The following is a 19,579-nucleotide window of genomic DNA, read 5'->3' as shown; positions in this document are numbered from 1 at the left end:
ATGTATTTTACAAATCAAACTAAGATGCAAAAATATTTGAAAATTCAGAAAACTCACATGGTATTTTTATAGGATGACATAATAGAAGAGCCTACCCCCACTTTGATACTAAATGTCAACTACACATCTATTGCCTATGTCAGCACATAACATTGGAAGTGATTATGAAAGTATTCTGAAACTGACTTCTATATTCATGGAAAAGCAACAAAATACCCTCAGTTAAGAATATATCAGCACTTTCTAGCAAATAAATTAGGTTCAGAAATACAGCACTTCCATCCTGAAATAAACAACAGAATGGTTCAGAAACCTGAATTTATGTGTATCCTTTTTTATGAAATATCTTTCAGAAGACACTAAGAAGTTTTCAGTAAATACAAAAAAAATATCAAGATGTGCCTCTCATGATGAAAACTGTATTTGTTGCTATCCTGCAATCAAGGCAACAACAACAGCCTAGCAGTGATGCTGGTAAAATCAGATGAAGCTGCTGCACCTACTTTCAGGCAGATTTTGCTGCACGTGGTGAGCTTAGAATTCAAGATGTTGGCTACCTCTAGACCAGCTACAAAAACCTAATTTTCAAGTCTCTACACTATTCCATGATTACAGTGTGCATACATGTCATGTTCCAATTATGGAATCTATCATCCATAAACAATACAGAAACCATGTTACATTAAAATGCTCCATCATTTTTAGAGAAACACATTCCATTTCTCTTTTCTTTAGTCTAATGCTTTCATGAACACAAAAATTAAGCATTAAACTACATCTAATGCAACACCTTTGCACTCCTAATCTGGCCCATTGTCTTCAAAGAAAGCTGCAAGCCAGCTCTATACCTCACCAAGTGGAAGACTTCAGAAAGCCTACCAAAACATGTTTTACGCTGCTACTAAATACTTATAAGCTGCTACTATACTTAAAATTGAAAAAATGCTCTCTTTAATGGTTAAGAAGTAAGATAATAACATTTTGTTTATAATGTAACAACTTCTCTAGGTCACTAAAGACTCTTACAAAAGAATGAATTCCAAATCTATCCCAGATGCATTTTAACACAGCAATACTACAAAAAATTTCAAGTATGAGCCTGAATTATTAAATTCAAGAAAATGATTCTTACTCACTCGCTCCCAAGTAAGTTCTTCTGCTGCTCGATCCCATTCCAAAGCATTCCAGTTCATGTCATCTGAGGAGACAATGGCCATTTTTACATTGGTTAGATCACTCAAAACAAGACGCAACTATTCCATGTTATGTTCTAAATGAAGAAAAAGACTTGACTGCATAATATCCATCTTGTAACTGCCAACAGCTTTTCAGCAAGCAGATGCTTCAGCACTCAAAATTGCATGAAAATTGCAGAGGCAAGATAAATAAGCTGAAGTGGGAACTTACACAGCTTCCTTCAATTACAACAGCTCACTATTCAATTATTTATATTTAATAATAACTAGAACATTAATGTTTTGAGTCACCTGTTACCTTGTGCTCCATTGTTTGCATCTGCTGCATCTTCTACTACAGCATCCTCTTCATCTTCATTATCTTCCTCCTCTTCATCTACTTGTTCCTCTTGAATTTCAGGGTTCTCACCTACAACTACATTCTCAGCAGCTGCGTTAGCAGGTTGATCAAGCACAGCATTTTCAACACCTCCATTTACAGCAGCCTGAGCCTGCAGAAACAGGATTTAGTACTCGGTTAAACTGATAGAGCACTCTTCATGCTTTTATCCTGTATATAGATGAAACTGAACAGTATTAAAAAAAGTCAATAATATATTTTCTGGGTAAGAATTACACTTGGGACCACTAAACCTTTAAAAACAGGAAAAGAAAAATTCAGATAACTTTACAGAGTAGCGAAGGTAGGAAAGGGCCTCTAGGGATCATCTGACTACTCAAAGCAGGGTCAGCTATGGCAGGGTCAGTGCTATTTCCACTTGGCTTTTGAGCCACTGTTTCCTGAGGTGGAAACTTTATGACTTCTCTAAGCAACCTGTTCCAGTAGGTGATCACAGTAGTAGTATATTTTTAAAAAAGCCAAACCCCACTTTTTTTTTTTTAACTCTAAATGGAATTTCCTGCATTTTAATTTAAGCTTACTGCCTATGGTCCTGTCACTCAATACCAGCAAGACAGCCCTGGCTCTGTCTTCTTCACAGCCCTCCATGAGGCATTCATACAGATGGCAAGGTCCACCCTGAGCATTCCCATTTTCAAACAAAATAATTCCAGTTCTCTTAGCCTCTCATCATATCAGACATTCCAGTCCTTTAATCATTTCTGTTGGCTCTTCACTGCACTCACTCCAGTCTGTCCATGCCTCTTTTGTACTGGGGGACCCTAAAACTGGATACAGCACTCCAGATGTGGTTCCACCAGTGCTTAATAGAGGGGATCTCCCTCATGGAAACTATCATTATATGAGAAAGACAATAGTTCAAGGCCAACTCAAGTCAGTCACCAAGTTGAGAAACTCTGTCTATTAAAAACTGACATTTACTAAAACGACACCAACATTTTGAATTATTTTTTCCCTATGCATGGATTGCTTATATGACCTCTTCTTCACCCAAGAGGCTCCTGAAAGCACTGAAGGAGCGCACATGAGTGTGTGCGGAGTGGGAGGAGGGGAGAGAAGCTCCAACTTCAGCGGTGTCAACAGAACTTCCATTTGCTTTGAGAACAGTGAATTGTTACCTCATGAACTACCAGCATACTTATGAAAAAGACAAAATAAAGGCAAGCTGCATCTTCATTGACTATGCCTGAGAATTCAGCTTTATGTGCATAAAGTTATCTTAAAAAATGGTACCGATACAGACCTAAGACTATGCTTTGCTACACAATAAAACAACTTCAGAAACATAACAGTGGTGTCACTGAGTTTATATAGGAAAAAGTGTTCAACTTCTGCTAACAAGTAAAGATACCATGAAGTAAAGTAACATTACTGTTGTGTTCTGATAAAGTATTTACTCCCAGAACCACATTTTCTAAATTAATTGTGAACTAATGAGCACTAAGTTTTACCTCATTTTGTTGACCAACACCATTGAGTGGCTGTTGTTGATTTTGTTCCAACCACTGTGGTGCTCCTCCATGGACGATCTGTTCACGTAACCATACAAGGCTGATAAATGCACACAGAGTGCATGTCACCACAAAACAGCCCTGCAAACAGTCAGCCAGTAAGTTCTCCCTGTTAAAAAAAAAAACAACAAAACCTAATGAAAACAGTATTTTGCTGGTAACACTACAGAGTAGCTCAGAAAAAACAATCTTCCAGAAAAGCAAAGGAAACACAATAGTCACGAAGTAAATGGTCTGATATAGTAAGAGGTTTACTTAAATGGCAAAACACATAATATCCAGTCCACCAGTCCATCCAGATAAAGCATTTTATTTGCTGAGCTACCTGAACCAGAAGAATTGAACTGTAGGGCTTTCCCTTCAACTGCTCTACATTTCCGGTAGCATTTTACCTCAGACATTGTCTCTATACCTTAATAATCTTAATCAATCAGATCATACATAACTGTATAACAGCAGCAAAGCAAAGTTCAGTCAGCCAACCAAAACTAGGGTTTCATGCAATGCAAGAAGTACTTAAATCATCTTAAGCAATTCTCATCCCTAATTTCAGGTTCCTCTTTGGAAAACTACAATATGTTCTTAAAAATAAGTAAGAAAGATGGCATCATAGTACTCTGCCATCCCCAAAGAAGCATCACTCTGGTCTCCCTTGAAGCTGCAAACTTGTGCCTTCACAGCACAGTGAATACCATGGGGACATCAAGTCCAAAACAAAAAGATGACTCAAGAGGCTACTGTAATTGACTCTGCCAAAGAAATAAATGTCAAGCACAGTTTCACACACCATTAAAATCTGAAAAATACTTGAGTCCCTTATTTTCTCCCTAGACTGTAACAGACATGAGGTGCTCTAGGTTCAGTTGTTTCAGATTCTTCTCTGGAAAATAAAATTAGAATCTACACTACAGAGATAACAGGAAATATACTGTTATTAGACTGAAACAAGCAACTCTCTCCAATAATGAAAATAAGTTAAATGCAACTTGACCTGATTTCTCAAATCAAATAGCCCAATTGAGATGATTTAAATGAACCACAGAGAACATTCATTCCCAATTTGCTTGATGTGCAGCTGATTCTACTTAAACTCAGTTTCAGTTCCTCATGTTCAAGATAAGGAGAAAGTAAGAGGCTTAAATTTAAGTAAGCTTGGAATTGTGTTGTTTGGTATTTATTGATTCTTCAGGCAAAATTGATTTATAAAGGACAAGGAAAGACAATGTGCAATAGCAGATGGTGATTGAAGCATTTAAAATCCAAGTATCAGCTAGAAGGAAATCTGATAAAAAAATAATCCCTCTCACATAAGAGACTCAGAATGGATAAAATGAAATTCAAAATAATAAAAATGCAACAAAAAAACCAAAGTGACATTATTAGTGACACATTTCTTAATATTCTACTATGTATCTGATTTAAACCATAGGAAATCAATTTTTGAAACTATTAAGTGTAATTTTTCAGCATAATTTTTCTTGACATAAAATACAAATTTTCAGTAACCAGGGCTTGCTTTGTAAAGTCTGTTTTCCGGCTCCAAAGATCCTGAATAATGGAACTACAAAGTGAAATTATTTCTATTGTAATGGTGTTGTCCATACTTCTGGTTGTGCAAAGGGTAATGGGCAGTCGCTTATTAAGATGGTAAAAAATAGCAAGTGTAACTGGATGAAAGGGACACTAAGTTCCAAAGTTCCTGTTTTCAGGATAATCTGACTAAAACAGGTTTTTGTATCAAACTGCTGAAGTACTTACGTGGACAGAATATCTAATGGCAGTGTCAGTAGTGAGCTCACAGAGCCAGTAAACAAGCACTTGTAGATACGACCTGCATGAATAAACAGAAGCTTGATATTAATTCGATTTTGGCTAGAGCTTTACTTAGAAAGATCCCCAGGTACCCTCTTTTCACCTGGTGGCCAACCAGATTTATGACATGGAAGAAAATCTCAACTTTCAGTGCATGAACAGAACTCAAGATCATATACAACCATGTGGAACAAAGCTGTATTTTAGCCACACATCTTTAAAAGTACACATTCAAAGTGTAAGAACTGCCATGCTATATTACACTAGATCTGTGTCCAGCACTGGTCACACTAACGGATGCCTAAGGAAGAATATGGAAGCAGGTTAAAGACAGAAGAAGTATCACTGCAAGTCTCTATTTGGAAAGTAAATTTCTAACTAGATACTAGATTAATTTAAATGTGCGCTCTCTTTTCTACTGAATTTCTTCACTACTTACATGACTTTGAGATTTAAGAGTTTGACAAATCAATTTGTCCATGACTGTAAGGGAATTTTACTTTTCACATAAAAAAAACCCCAGCACTTTCATTTAGAGATGCTTAATAAAGAAGGACAACTCTTCTGTCCTAATATTAACAAACAACATAAAATAAAACCTTCCATGTAGATTTTAAAGAAGATAATTGAGAAGAGGCATTTTATTGGAGTAAGACATTAAAAGCTCTTCATGCAGTCTCTCCTATTTCTTAACACTTTTTGCATTGCACTACAGGCTTAAGAGTCAAACAGGTAGAATTTCTGAGTGAAAATAAATGAAATAACATCTTTGATTTTTTCTTTTTTTAATAGACAATAATGGTCTCACAAAACTTTGTTGCAGGAAGTGGCACATTTCCCTGTGTATAAGAGCATTATGGACAGAAAATTAATACTTACATGCAGTAAGAGGTACTACTCCCAACCACGCAAAGGCCACAAGTGTATAATGAAACCAGTATCGTATTGCTGTGCCAATACTTGTAACCAGTCCAGCAAAGATGTCTTGGATTGGAAGCCGTGAAGGCATATCTGGGGAATAAACTGTGTAGAAAATGCACTTATGAAACAGTTTGCCCTTTAGAGAAGCATTTATGTAAAGTTCTGCCAACTACAAACTGTTTGCATCTGACAAAAGCTTACTAGAAGAACAAGCATATTTTATATTCTCAAGAGACAACTCCAAACAAGCAACAAAAAGAATTCACATAACACATTTGTACTGAGTGGAATGGGAAAATTAATAAGCTCCATGTCGGTTTTTGACCTAAGAGAAGTTTTTTTAATAGCTTTATTTGTTAACTGTATACTCCAATTACCTCAAAATAAGCTCAAGAAAAAGCAGATTCTAAAATCAGTGTAACTCTCACTCAGCACTACCTCAAAGATTCCTCTGTCTGTTATTTATAAACCTAGTTCACGGACAGGGCACGAGGAACAATAGCAATTAGCAATTTTGCACACTATCCATTTATTTGTGCTAGATAATTTAGATCCTACTTGCCATCCAACAGCACAGACCAAAAAAAAAACCCCAGCAAAACAAAAGCAGCACACAGGGAGGAAAACTGGAGAGAACTGATTTAGTATCCACAGACATTGAAATTTACACACCATGACTGACTTTCAACAGATATCTGTTTCATGTCGGCCAGAATTTCTTCTAAGGACACTCCTATTACAGAGCACAATGCAAATCTCTCATCCTGCACAGATATACTCATATACTAAATTTTCTTAACTTTTTAAACTCAACACCTGTATGTTGCATAGGCCAATCCCTACTCAAAAGCCAAGAAAAACAGTGGTGAGGTTGTCTTTTGCAAACAATTAGAAAACATATAAAAATTTCATTACATGTATTTAGTTTCTACACACTTACATAGATACTAAGAAGTAATCAATACACAGTATCAATAACGGATATGAATAAAGAAGATAAACTATATTTGGGAGTTGCACAAAGACATTTCTGCCTGGATGTTTGTTATGTTGGAAACATCTGTGCTTGAACACTTTTAACATTATGGACTATCTTTTAAAACCTTACATACTTCTAACTACATAAGGAAACTCAATTTTTATAAGAACAAATAGAAAGAAAGAAGTTTTCAATTCCTCTCAGCAATCCTTTAAGAGTCTAACAAATCCTGCTTTATGCTATCTACCTGCAGCCCCTTCACCTATATTCCAAATCATCCTTTTACTAGTCTCAGAGAAGAAGCCTCTATAGGAGAAACAAATTCTTTTCTCTCCAGAGCTATTTCCTTCGGTTTCTGTACTGTAAAGAGAACTCAAGAACAAAGACAAACAGTATCAACATCCAGAAGCAGCCAAAGAATGGGGAGAGACTGGCGCATTTCAGCAATATGTGGATTAAAACTGACACAAAGTAACAACAAAACAGTGCCCCTGAGACAAGTAGTAACAGGTTTGAAATTTCAAAGCTTTTTATTCACCAGGTATCTGGCAGGGAAATGGAATTCAAGAAAGAAAGGACGAAAAGTATAACACTAGGGAACTGTAGCTGTGAGTACACAGAGCAGTGAATTGAAAGCAGGACACAAGCATATTTTGACATCATCTTACAATTTTCTTGTTACAGAAACAGAATTTAGTACACATTTGGAACAATAGAAAATGCCAACCAAAGTCTAACTAATGATCTCAGGTCACACTGAACAAACATCCTGGAAAATTTCTGCCACAGGAGACAAAAAAGCTTTGTCAAAGGTGCAAAAGAATATCTATTTAGAGTATATCTGTTAAATATTTATGGTACCACTCATAGACAATTCAGCAGATACTTGAACTTTCTCGTTTTCAAAAAATATATTTTGATCAACTCTTTGCAACAAGGACCTCACAGAAAACATTAATTTTGTATTAATGATTTATTTGTTAGGGACAAGTTGTTAAGTTGAAAATATTTGCAATTTAAAAAATTTTAAAATGTATCTTCCAGGAATTACTGAACACACACACAAGGACTGTAACTATGAATGTCCATCCTAACTTAAAACAGAAAGTACTTATCAAGGTTGGCATTTTTATGTGCTCACTTTTCTAAAGGCTTTAGAGTCACTACTTTTCAAATAAAAGCATAATGTAGCTACTACTCAGAGAACACAACCTATATCCCCCAAATTTTAACAATTTGCTGATTTTTGATGATTTCAGAAGCTGAGGGTGGGAAGAAAGCTGTTTTTTCTGTGTACTGTCCTGTGCACACCTCAAAATATGTACAGCTTTTCCCACTAGAAGCTCTATACCAGGATGATAAGGTAAAATCCTTCTATGTCCTGCAACACTCAGGGGCATGAAATGCAGAAATTCCTAGCATAACAGGAACCCCTGGTGTGCAAGCACCCTGCATCACTGCAGCTTGCTGCCAGTGATTTTCATAGCTTATCTCCCTACCTGTGTCTGTCACCCAGGGCCATTTTCTGTCCACACTGCAGCTCCCTGTACCCCCTCCCCACTATCAGGCCCCACTCTGAGGCCTGAGACCTTGACCCCTGCCACCACACATCCATACTCCTCACTTGCTTCTGCACATGCATTCTCCTCACTGCACTTCCATCCCTTAATCCTCATCCCAGTAATCTTTTGTAACTCAGTTTGAGAAAGCAAATTGCTGCATTATTTACCACAGTTTCTTCCAAATAAAATCTTTCTACTAGAGACCAACTGAAACAACAGCTTGTCTTTTTTTTCTATTACAGTATGAAATTCAAACAGACTTTGGGTGAGTTTTTCATAGGTTTAACTCAACTTCTTTGAGCTGTACAGGTTATAGAAAAACTACTAGAAAGCTTTTTGGATACTTAGGTCACACCCATGCAGTGTAACTGCCAATTTGGTGGTGAATCCTAAATTTAGGTAGGATTTTTTTGTTTGGTTGGTAGTTTTCAGAAGGTGGGGTTTTGTCCTACCCTCCCCTCCCCTCCTGTAAGCCTAACTTTTCCAGGAACACAATTATTAATTTTACTTCTCCAAAAGAGACGATATGACAAAAAAATCTGCTCTTACACTGACACAAGGTCGGAAAAACACAAGGCTACCTTTAGAAGCTGCCATTTAACCTACTTCATGGAATCATCACAATTGCAACCCTCTTACCCATAGATTCTTAATTTACTGCTACATTTGCAAGCCATTTATATGCCACCTCAGTCATCCTTGTGCACTGATTGTGAAATAAGACTCTGTAACTTGTAAATAAAAACCATATGCTTGACAGCTCCTAGGTGAAAACACTGGTTTTGTAAAACAGGGCTTGTGAGTTATTCTTTAGGTTGGACTAGATGATCTTCAAAAGACCCTTCCAACCCAAACCATTCTATGTTTCTTTGTTCAACACCCTTCAAACACATGCAGACTTTGCTTCAGACCACTAAGGTAAAAGGAGAAAAACTCCACTCCTTCTCAGGCAAGCACAGCTCTAAAAAATATATGAAATAACATTCATATAAAGCTCAGCTGTGTATATACTCTGCATACTGGAGCTGGCAGAAGACACATTGAATTTGGTGCCAGCATGTAGTATTTTGTTCCAGAAGTTTATTTTTTTAAATTAGCCTTTCTAGAAATGCTGAAGCTATGGACTACTGTGTTAAAAGTTTATCAAAACAAACAGGTAGAGAAATCAGTTTAATATATCCTTCAATAGTGTAACAGCCAAATTACATGATAGGGAACACCCTACTCATATGGCTTCCTTTAGTTTTACAGTCTTTGTTTTAACCAAGCTTGTGACATTGTACGAACCACATACCAGCTGCACAGGAAGAGCAGAAACGAACCCATTCCAATCCTCAGACAAAGATCAGCCTAGTCTGCTTCTGTATTTGTGTTTTTGACAGTATTTATGTTAACATTACCTCCTACAGAATGGAGAAGTTTTGACAACTGTATTTTCTTGGGATATACAGCCTCACCATCTTTCATGTGTCAGTGCTTATGTTTAGTGTAGCACTAATAGAAGCACATTCTTGTAGATGACAAAAGAAAGTGCATGTGTCTTTAAAAGCTCAGAAATTAAAAATGAACAAGTATCAAAATCAAAAAAAGTCAAAACCTATTTTTTTCATAGTTTTATTAGTTCTTGTAGAACTGCAGACAAGGAATCAATTTTAAAACATAAAAAATTTAGCTTTAAAGAATGCATTTGAAATCAAGTAATTTGCCTACATGACTAAACACATTTAGAGAATGATGTTATTATTCAAAAGAAAAATTTGTTCCTTTGTACTCCAGCCAAAATACAAGTCGAATCTTCTAGTTTTTCCTTCTTTCCACGCAATAACTAAGCTAGTAGTTCAGGTGCTAAAAAAAATCCCAAAAAGTTACAGAACTTAAAAGAATAATGCACTAGAAATAGTTTATGAATACTCCATACACGAGAAGGTATACTAGCAAGAGAGCATTTTTGACAGAATGACATCAACAGCCTTAGCAAGCAAACCAAGCTAAACAAGAGAGGAGCTGCTGGTATTACTGCACTGATACTCTATTACACCATTAGTGCTTGTCTGCTGGAGCACAGATATTAATTACATGCACATGTTTATTTGACCACATCCCGTGGTGAATCGACTTATCTGAAAATATGTTTCACCGGGCATGGTTACAGGCCAGACCCAGCTTTGCTTGGGATGACTGGCACATACATAAGTCCCCTTTTTTTTTCTGCCTTATCATTCTCTCTCCAGCACCTGTGACTCCTTCCCTGCTCCCACAAGCAGATTCAGTTTCCAGCCTGAACAGCCACATTATCTTCCAAAGAAAGAGGGATAAGATAAATTAAGGAAACCGTAACTGCATGAGTATTGGGTGCGAGGGAAACAATGAAACAAGACCCCATGGGTAGGGAGGGCAGGAGGAATCTGTGCAGGGTACCTGACCTGCTACCACTGTGTGAAGCCTGGTAGGAAAAAGCACACTGCAACGTGGAAAGCTGAGAAGGAAACCTTATCAGCTGAACTGCTCACTCAGGGGAGTGACAAGTGTGTGGCAGAGGATAAGCAGAGGCTGAATGCAGAGGACACACTCTACTGCATGAGGAAGAAAGAGACTGCTTATTACCAATTTCAAAGCTCCTATTAAAAATGGTCATTTTTTTGGAGCCACATTAATTCAACTAAGTTTTCTCCCCTGTACATAACCTGCAAGTACATTACAAGCTGTGCTGGCAACAGCAGTGTCAGTAAAGAATTAACTTCTGCAGCAACACCTCCGTTGATAAGGTCAGTAACTAAGCTTCCTCTTATCAAGAGTAACATGCATATAAAGTGTATTTAGTTTAGAATGGCTCACCCTCTTTTCCTAGATCCCAAGGAAACCACTATAAACTTTTTGATTTGCTTTTTTCTTCTCATACAAAACTAGAAAATTTTCTTCCTTAACAACTAATAAATAACTGAAATGCCATTTTTTGGTCTTGCACACTAAATTCGGTAGAGGACCTGGTCACAGTATGAAGTTTTGGAAATGGTTAATTAGCTTGGAAGGGAGATTCAGAACTGCATATCACTTTTAGTTTGTGCAAGTTCCATACAGAAGTAATATAATGCCTTTTTAAAAATATATAACAAATAAAACCTGCAAGCAGATATCTCTAACATTCCTCACAGGTCACTGTAGCATTTAAGAATAATAACCAGAAAGCACTGCTGTGTTACATGTAAAATACACTATATTACCCTCCCAAGACAGAGTTAATATTGCAAATTTCACTGGTGGTCTAATGTGTTTAATTAATTGTTGGCAGAAATACATTATACCAAGGTTCAACATATAGAAAGAAGGTGCATTAAGGGATTTTTGGAACAGAAAATACATTAACTAAACTACCTTTAGCCTCAGTTTTCTCTACCAAAGTACAAAACTAGGAGGAAAAAAACCCCAACACAAAAAAAAAAGGTGAGAGGGGAGCAGAAATAAATCAGTAAATTTAAAGAGAAAAATGTAGCATAAAACCCACTCTCTCTGCTCAACAGGCAATAAGCTGATGACACTAAATAATACTACCCTGCCACCTCACCTATTACTACTACAATCAGCCAAAATCTGGGATTCAAAATATGAATATTCTTCATCATTTTATTTAATTGTATTGAACATAAAAGACAATTTAATACTGGGTAGGTAGCGTACCTTGACTGAAATGTAAGTGGAATAATCATAATTTTTATTATCTGTCGAGATCACTTGAACTAAAACTGACAGTAGCCAAGTATTAGTGTTGCAGGTAGATCCTTTAAAGGTAACTGAAAACTGCCTTTCAAATTCAAATTCTGCCACTGTTTCACTTTACCATTCAGACTTCCAAAAACCCGAATTTATCAATGAAGTTGAAAGTATGCAACACGTTGTAATGCTGGCAACAAAAGAATGGGACTGAGGCTGTCAGAACAAGGTACAGAATAATACTTCTGTGTCTCACTTAAGATTATGAAATAACCAAATTATCCATCACTTAAGCAATTCACAGTCTGCATAAAAATTCCAATTAAAACAAGAACACAGAAGTTACACCACAAGTTTGGATCTACCACACTGAATGAAAAAGTAATCACTTCGTAGATATTATATGAGAAAAATTCTGAAAAAAAATAGAAGCAAGTAAAACATACTTACTTGGTGTGAAAGCAAATCTGTGCTTACATAATTCACAGTATTCTTTTCTGCTGTGTTTAAGCCACTGAACTAAGCTGTAATAAAAAGTAATCACATTAACACATGCTATACATCTCTCAGCCCTATCCTTCCATTCTTTCTCTGCTTTCACACGTAAATCAGGATATTTGTACTGTCAAGCAGGACTTAAATTAGCATGTTTATTAAGTCCATTTAGGCCATGAACTAAGTTTCAAACAGTAGAAAAAGGTAAACTGTCATGTGCCACAGTGTTGATAAAGAACATTGAGTATGTTATTGATCAAAGCAGACATCCTGGCACGGACATCCACCAGTGACACCAGTTCTTATAAATACTTCAAGATATGACATATGGATGCACACAGCTAAGATTTAGAACTGCTGTATTTGTGAAAGAAGGACTATTAAAATACCATCAGAAATTACCATATAGACCAGAACTACAGTTTTTACTTTAGCACTTCCTGATCAAACACACCTCAAAATTACTAAAAAGCACTAGGGCTTTTTATTTTTTTCTGTGAGGTTTGATGTTCTTTCTATTCACAACTGTAAGTGGATAAAAAAAACCCCAACATACTGATTTTTCTGCTTAGTTTTCATAAAGCTGACATACAATCAGAACTGCAGTCCCAAACACAAATAATTATCAGTGCTTTCTTTCCATATATAATTACTAAATTTTTCCTGATTTGTAACAAATTATAATGTAAACGACATCAAAACCCCAAACACGTTTCCATTAAAAATTGCTTTTTTCACTCAAGACTTGAAGTTAACCTCAAGACTTGAAGTATTTTTAGAAACATGTTAATATGTTTTCTTTAGGAAAAAAAATAAGAAACACACAGACACAGAACTCACCATTCCTGATGAATAAATTTAATACTGCCAGTACACACACACGGATGATAGAGGGGTTTCTCGGGAGTTCCTTCCGACCGACAGACTCTGCATATATCTGCTGACAAGGACAAAAAGCTTATTACACTACTGCTTAAAGAACTTACAAGACAAATTACACAGTTACATTCTAGAAACTTTACTGTGTAGCAAAATGAAGCCAGAATAAATTGAAAGAGGATGAAAGACACATTTCATCTGATGCAAGACAGAGACAGGGAGATCACCAGAAAGAGCAACATGAACATTATCTGCCTGATCATGTTACATAAACTCAAAACATGTCTTAAAGACTTTCAGGACTTCTAGGAAATAGACACAGTTAAACTACAGGAGGGTGTGTTTTCTACCTAAAGAGTTATCACTAAAACAACATAAAAACTGTTAGGGATAATTTTCTTGAACGTGGATACTTTGAAATAGCAAAATTCCATCTCAGTTTGGATGTTTAATAACATCCAATAATGACTTAAATAATTTCCTACTCTTGAACCTAACACACATATTTCTTAATGAAAGGAAAAAAAAATCCAAAATAACAGACACAGGTATTTTGCAATTTGCTACACAACTTGGAGATAGCCTAGTGTCCAGTAAGAAAAGCCACTTTCTATTTCTTATTTTGTAATTTCAGTAATATTTCCATACGTCCCGTACCTTCTTTATTCTTTATTTTTGACATTTTCTTGCAACTAAATGTTGCAAGAGGTTTTGTGTATAAAGAAGTGAGCATAAACCTTTCCCTCTAAAAAACAGATGTCTATTTTAAATACCATTCAGTTAGCTAGAGCTCTAAACACACAATTAAATATAAATAAAAATCAACTTCTATCTGTTTATTGACAGATGCATGATATCTTCCCTTGACTCTTCCTCTTGCTTCCATTAAGGAAGTGAACATAAAATGTCCATTTTTATAGAATATGTGAGTTTGAGATTTTATCTTTTGTTAATTATTTCTCTATCAACCACTATCGGGCAAACATGCATATTTATTCCAGTGGAACACATCCCTATCAGAGATCTTTGTCAGAAAAATACCAGCTGATGAGAGAATACTGCAAATATGCAATTTCAAGTCTGAATCACCTATCTTTGTTCTTGGCCAGAATCTTCAAAAGTTAATGCTTTTCTACAAAAACTTCAAAAAGACACCAAAGACCGATATTTTTTTTCTGTAAAGAAGTCACATTATGACTATATCCACAGTTTATAGACTATTAGGACAGTTTCTACACATAAAGCATAAGAATTCAAATTATTAAATTCAAACATTTTTCTATCTATGAAAGTGTTGTTTGAGTGAATTCATTATGCAGCATGAAAACAGAATTAACAGAAACAGGTATTCAATATCACATCAGTGATGCTACAAAAAGACATAAAGAGCACTTCCATCACTGCCATGTGTAGCAGCGATGATTTGCAGTATTGCTGCAAACATCAGGAGTCCCTGGTTCCTCTGCTGACAAGAATGATCAGAACTGCTACTTCTCTTAACAATTGATTCTTTTATCCCAGAGAGCACTTCCAGATGGCTGCACAGGACAGGTCTCTCCAACTGACAGGCAGGCCCTGCCCTACCCACTCGCTGTGGCATGCCCACCTCTTCCTGCATTCTTTCCAACAGAGCTGTTTCACTGCAGCAAGTGGACAGCTTTGTAGGCTGGATCAGCCTCACAAGGGGTCAGACAAGCACGAGACACCACATGAAACCACTGCTTTAAGGATACTCTGGCACCAATGAAAGCATGCTAAAAGCACACTGTTCCCTGAAGGATGCCCACGGCTCTCTGAATCTGTCCATTTAATGGCCTGTTGACTCTCATAGAAAACTGTTCACTTATTGTCAAAAGTTTTGGGAGAACGCAATTTGCATTACTGTGAACAAAATAATTCTTTACTTGAGAAAAGACTGCCTGTTAGCTTACTAAAATAAATTTTATTTTTTCAAAGCTATGATAATTTCTAGATATTTTCACTTGTTTTATAAATCCAAATAAACATATTATGAGTGTAATTATTCGGACTGTTAAGCAACTGATAGCTTCAAGTCAATAAACTCTGCTGAGGGTCAATGTGTTAAGCTATGCACTTTATGACCTACAGACATGGTCAAAAAGAACTGCACTGTGCAAGAGTCACTATTTTTCTATGTGCACACACACTTTGCATCCTGTTCTTCAGGCACATGTTGTAGAAAAAAAATGACCTTGAATAATAAGTTCTTTCCTGTTCCCCCCAAGAATGATTCACTGCCTATTATCTCTCCAACTGAATCCAACACTGGAATATCAAAAAGTAAAGATTATGTTATTTAGCAGCAAAGTGATTTATCTAGAAAGAACCAGAATTACCTCTTTAGCAAAACTCAGTATCTTGTGCTTTCAGGTGCTGCAGAGGAGCAACTTTCACATTCACTCTGTGGTGAAGCAGCTTCTACTTAGGTCTGACCATGACCCCAGACTGCCTCTCTTATCTAAGCTCTCACCATGCCATTCTGTTTTCTAGCTCCACAATACAGTTCAGTCAAGCACAAAGCCCATCAGAACCACAACGGCGGTAACACCACTATCAGACAATCACCAGTTTAGAAAGTCCATCTGACACTTTGTAGCAGAAGCTCAAGCACACAATAATATCATATTTCCTCTTCCTCTAGGCACTAACACAGTCTTTGCTGCTGCTGTTGGTGTTCAGAGCTTTCTAACCTTGGGAAGTCTCTTCAGCGCTCTGGCAAGCCACATGAAGTTCTAATAGTAGGATCTGAGGTATGAAACTGTAGAAGAAGCTGTAACATTCTAGTGGTATTTATGGAAAGTGAGTATATAGACTGGTTACTTTCATGCTACCACTGGGAGCTTTTGAGGACAACATTGATAAGGCCACAATATAATACCTAAGGCTGCATACATATGTGCCTTTGTGTGTGCTTGTATATAAAACCAGAAAAGTCAAAATTTCAAGTGTGCAATTTAACACAAAGGTTTAGCTAAAGAAGACAATGCCTTAAAAATGTAACTAAAAACCGTTTCTTTGTCTTGCTGGTCTGTTCACCTACTTAAGTCAGGTATGATCAAAGTCTACCACTGGTAACAGCCTGTAACAAATTATCAACTATGCTGTTTGAATTAAATCCACCCAGACGGATTTACCAGCTGGTGGAGTGGTGGAAAATCAGGAGGTCATTTCTGAGTACCCACTTCACAGCTTGCAGAACAACCCAGTTTTTCTGGGCAACCAGAGGAAAAGCAATCAAAGTTTCACTTTGTTCTTGATTTCAACAGTGTAAGTGACTTGGTCTACAGAGCTGCAGCAAGCAATTTTAAATGTTAGATTTAAGAAACACAAATATTTTGATAAGCCATCAGTGATCATGGGTATTAAAGATGTCTACAGCACAACCCAAAGGACACTACTACAAAGGGGCTGTCTTATTTAATCCAGTGGTTCATGTTTTTCCATTTTTTCCTCTCATGCACCTGATAAAAAGCTATATTCAAAATGATGCCAAAGTAACAAAGGCCAAGACACAAAATGCTTTCCTTGAAACTGCCTTGCCGCTGCAATATGTCTTTGCACTCATTGTCTGAGATGATAAACAAAGCTCAAATACTGCAGGAAACAGCAAAACAAACACGCTTTATTTAGTTTGGTTTACGCTACAATATGAAGTGCTGATCTGTCAAAGTCCCCCAGTATCTGCTTGAACTACATAGTCCCTCTCTGGAGACATTCAAAACCCACCTGGACACATTCCTGTGTCACCTGCTCTAGGTGACCCTGCCTTGGCAGGGGGGTTTGAGTAGATAAACTCCAGAGGTCCCTTCCAACCTTAAAAATACTGTGATTTTGTGATTATCTAAGCATAACAAAAGTGCTGACAAAACATATCCGCGTCTGATCTCAAATAAAGCAATACCCTTAGAAATGGATACTACACATAAAACCCACCTCATGACTACGATATCTTTGACAATTTTTTTTTTTTAAGTTAGATAAGTGACTACGTATTAGTCTTTTTAAAGTTAGATAAGTGACTACGTAATAGAGACACAGAAACATGTCAGCTCTTGCATATTTCAATTTTTCAAACAGATTGCCCAGCACACGTAACAAAGTCAGCTCTGTGAAAGGAGCAGCTATTACTATTAAGCTAAACGTGGAAATGTAAGGCTGCTTGGGCTACAGGGCCGGCCGGGTCCGACAGGGTCCGCTGGCCAGGAGGGAGCCGGGGGTAGTGCCCTCCTCGCCGCCTCTCCCGCTGCCCCACCGTGCGCATCCCGCCTGCTGCTTTCCGCCCCGGGGGTCTCATTTCTGCCCCGGGCCTCCACTTCCTCAGGCAAAGCAGCAGCCAGCGGAAGGTTCCGGCGGGCCCAGGTGCCCCGGTACGGCCCATCCCAGCCCCACTCCGGGTGTTGCCAGCACCGCCCCCCTTTCCCCCCCCGCTCCCCGTTCCCCGTGGTTATGTAAGGGGCACCCGCGCGCGCCGCCTCACACGCTGCCCCCCTCGGTTCGGTTCGGTCCGGCCTGGCCTGGCCCAGACCGGCCCAGCCCAGCCCCAGCGGCACGGCGGGCCCGGTACAGTGCGGGGGGGCGCGGGGCCCGGGCACCTGCAGCCCCGGTGCGAGAAGCCCTTCCGGGCGTGAACAGCCCCCAGCCCACCCTGCGGGCCCAGTGACACTCTCCTCTTCCCCCGCGCCCCTCCACCCTCCGAGGCCGCCCGGCAGAGCCCCCGCTCGGGGGCTGGCGGCGGTGGCGGGCCGAGCGCCGTACCTTCCTCAGCGGTCTCCATCTTGCCGGGCTGACGCAGCGCCGGCCGGGCGGGTGGTGTGACCGCGGGGGGCGGGGCCGCGCGCCGAGCGGACGGACCGGCCGCGCCGCCGAGCCCGCGGCCACAGAGCGCGGCCGCGCGGGGACGGAGCGCCGCCCGCCCGCGGCGAGCGCCGCCTGCCGGGCACACGGGCTGGGAGGCCCGGGCCGGGCGGGCCCTGCTGCGGGACTGCCCCGCTCTCATCTACAGAAACACAGGGTCCCTTGGGTTGGAAAGGACCTCCGGGATCGTCGGGTCCAACCTGTGAACGAACACCTCCATGTCGACTAGACCATGGCGCTAAGTGCCACATACAGCTTTCCTTAAACACCTCCAGGAACGGTGACTCCCTGGGCAGCCCATTCCAATGCGCAATCACTCTTTCTGTGGAGAAATTCCTCACAATGTCCAATCTGAACCTTCCCTGCTGCATCCTGCGACCGTGTCCTCTCTCGTATCACTAGTTGTCTGGGTAGAAGATGCCGACCCTACAACCTCCTTTCATGTGGTTGCACAGAGTGATAATTTGTGTCCTCCCCTGAGCCTCCTTTACTCCAGGCTAACAACCCCGGCTGCCTCAGCCATTCCTCAAGGGACTGGTGTTCCAGGCCAGTCACCGGCTTCACTGTTTCTCTCTGGACACTTTCCAGCACTTTCCTCAGTGTCCTGAATTGAGGGGCCCAGAGCTGGACACGGCGCTCAAGTTGTGAGCCCGTTCCTGCCGAGTACAGGGGGACAATCACTGCCCTGGTCATGCCAGCCACACTATTCCTGGTCCAAGCCAGGATGCCGCTGGCCACCTGGACACACGCTGGCTCATGTTAAGCCTGTTGTTGACCAACACCCCCAGGTTCTATTCCAATGGGCAGCTTTCCAGACACTCTTCCCCAGTCTGTAGTGCTGCCTGGGGTTGCTGTGACCTGAGTTCAGGACCCGGCACTCGTCCCTGCAGCTCGGGAGCTGCGGGTCCATGACGAGGGCAGCAGGAGGGCAGGGGAAGAGCACGGGAGTCGGACAAAATGTAGCAAAAACTGGCTTTAAGTTCCACTCCAAACCGAAGAGAAATGCTGCATCCCTAGGTAAAGTTGGCCAGATTTTGAGAAGGGTCAATGTTCCAGGGATCAGGGATGTGTAAGCCCTGGAAACAGCCAGCCTCCTCCTCGGTGTTAAGCCCTTACCTGTGCTGTTCGTCAAATCTCACTGCCCCTTCCAGAGCTGGGGCCTTCCCACAGAGCTAATAAACCACTCAGCAAAGCACAGAATTCTCTCTTAGCTTAATCATTTATGTTTCCATGTCTTGCTG

General features: G+C 39.4%; 1 protein-coding gene across 2 annotated transcripts in view; it reads right to left on the bottom strand.

The window, feature by feature from the left end:
- The window catches only part of MARCHF6 (membrane associated ring-CH-type finger 6), a gene marked incomplete at its 5' end in the record, with an annotated part of 43,958 nt that extends 25,629 nt beyond the window's left edge, over positions 1-18,329 (bottom strand). Inside the window, 8 exons of one of the 2 annotated variants that reach the window (XM_084219336.1) lie at positions 1,137-1,198; positions 1,495-1,687; positions 3,048-3,216; positions 4,866-4,938; positions 5,799-5,942; positions 12,540-12,613; positions 13,425-13,521; positions 18,240-18,329. In XM_084219336.1, coding sequence (XP_084075462.1) covers positions 1,137-1,198; positions 1,495-1,687; positions 3,048-3,216; positions 4,866-4,938; positions 5,799-5,942; positions 12,540-12,613; positions 13,425-13,521; positions 18,240-18,258 — 831 coding nt within the window. Of the gene's footprint in view, positions 1-1,136; positions 1,199-1,494; positions 1,688-3,047; positions 3,217-4,865; positions 4,939-5,798; positions 5,943-12,539; positions 12,614-13,424; positions 13,525-18,239 lie in introns of both variants that reach the window. The other variant, XM_084219335.1, reaches the window with a different exon arrangement.
- Positions 18,330-19,579: the final 1,250 nt, after the last annotated feature.

Source organism: Fringilla coelebs (assembly GCF_963513975.1).
Source record: "Fringilla coelebs genome assembly, chromosome: 1".
In the NCBI taxonomy this organism is placed as follows: Eukaryota; Metazoa; Chordata; class Aves; order Passeriformes; family Fringillidae; genus Fringilla; species Fringilla coelebs.
This window is presented reverse-complemented; position numbering and strand designations above follow the sequence as displayed.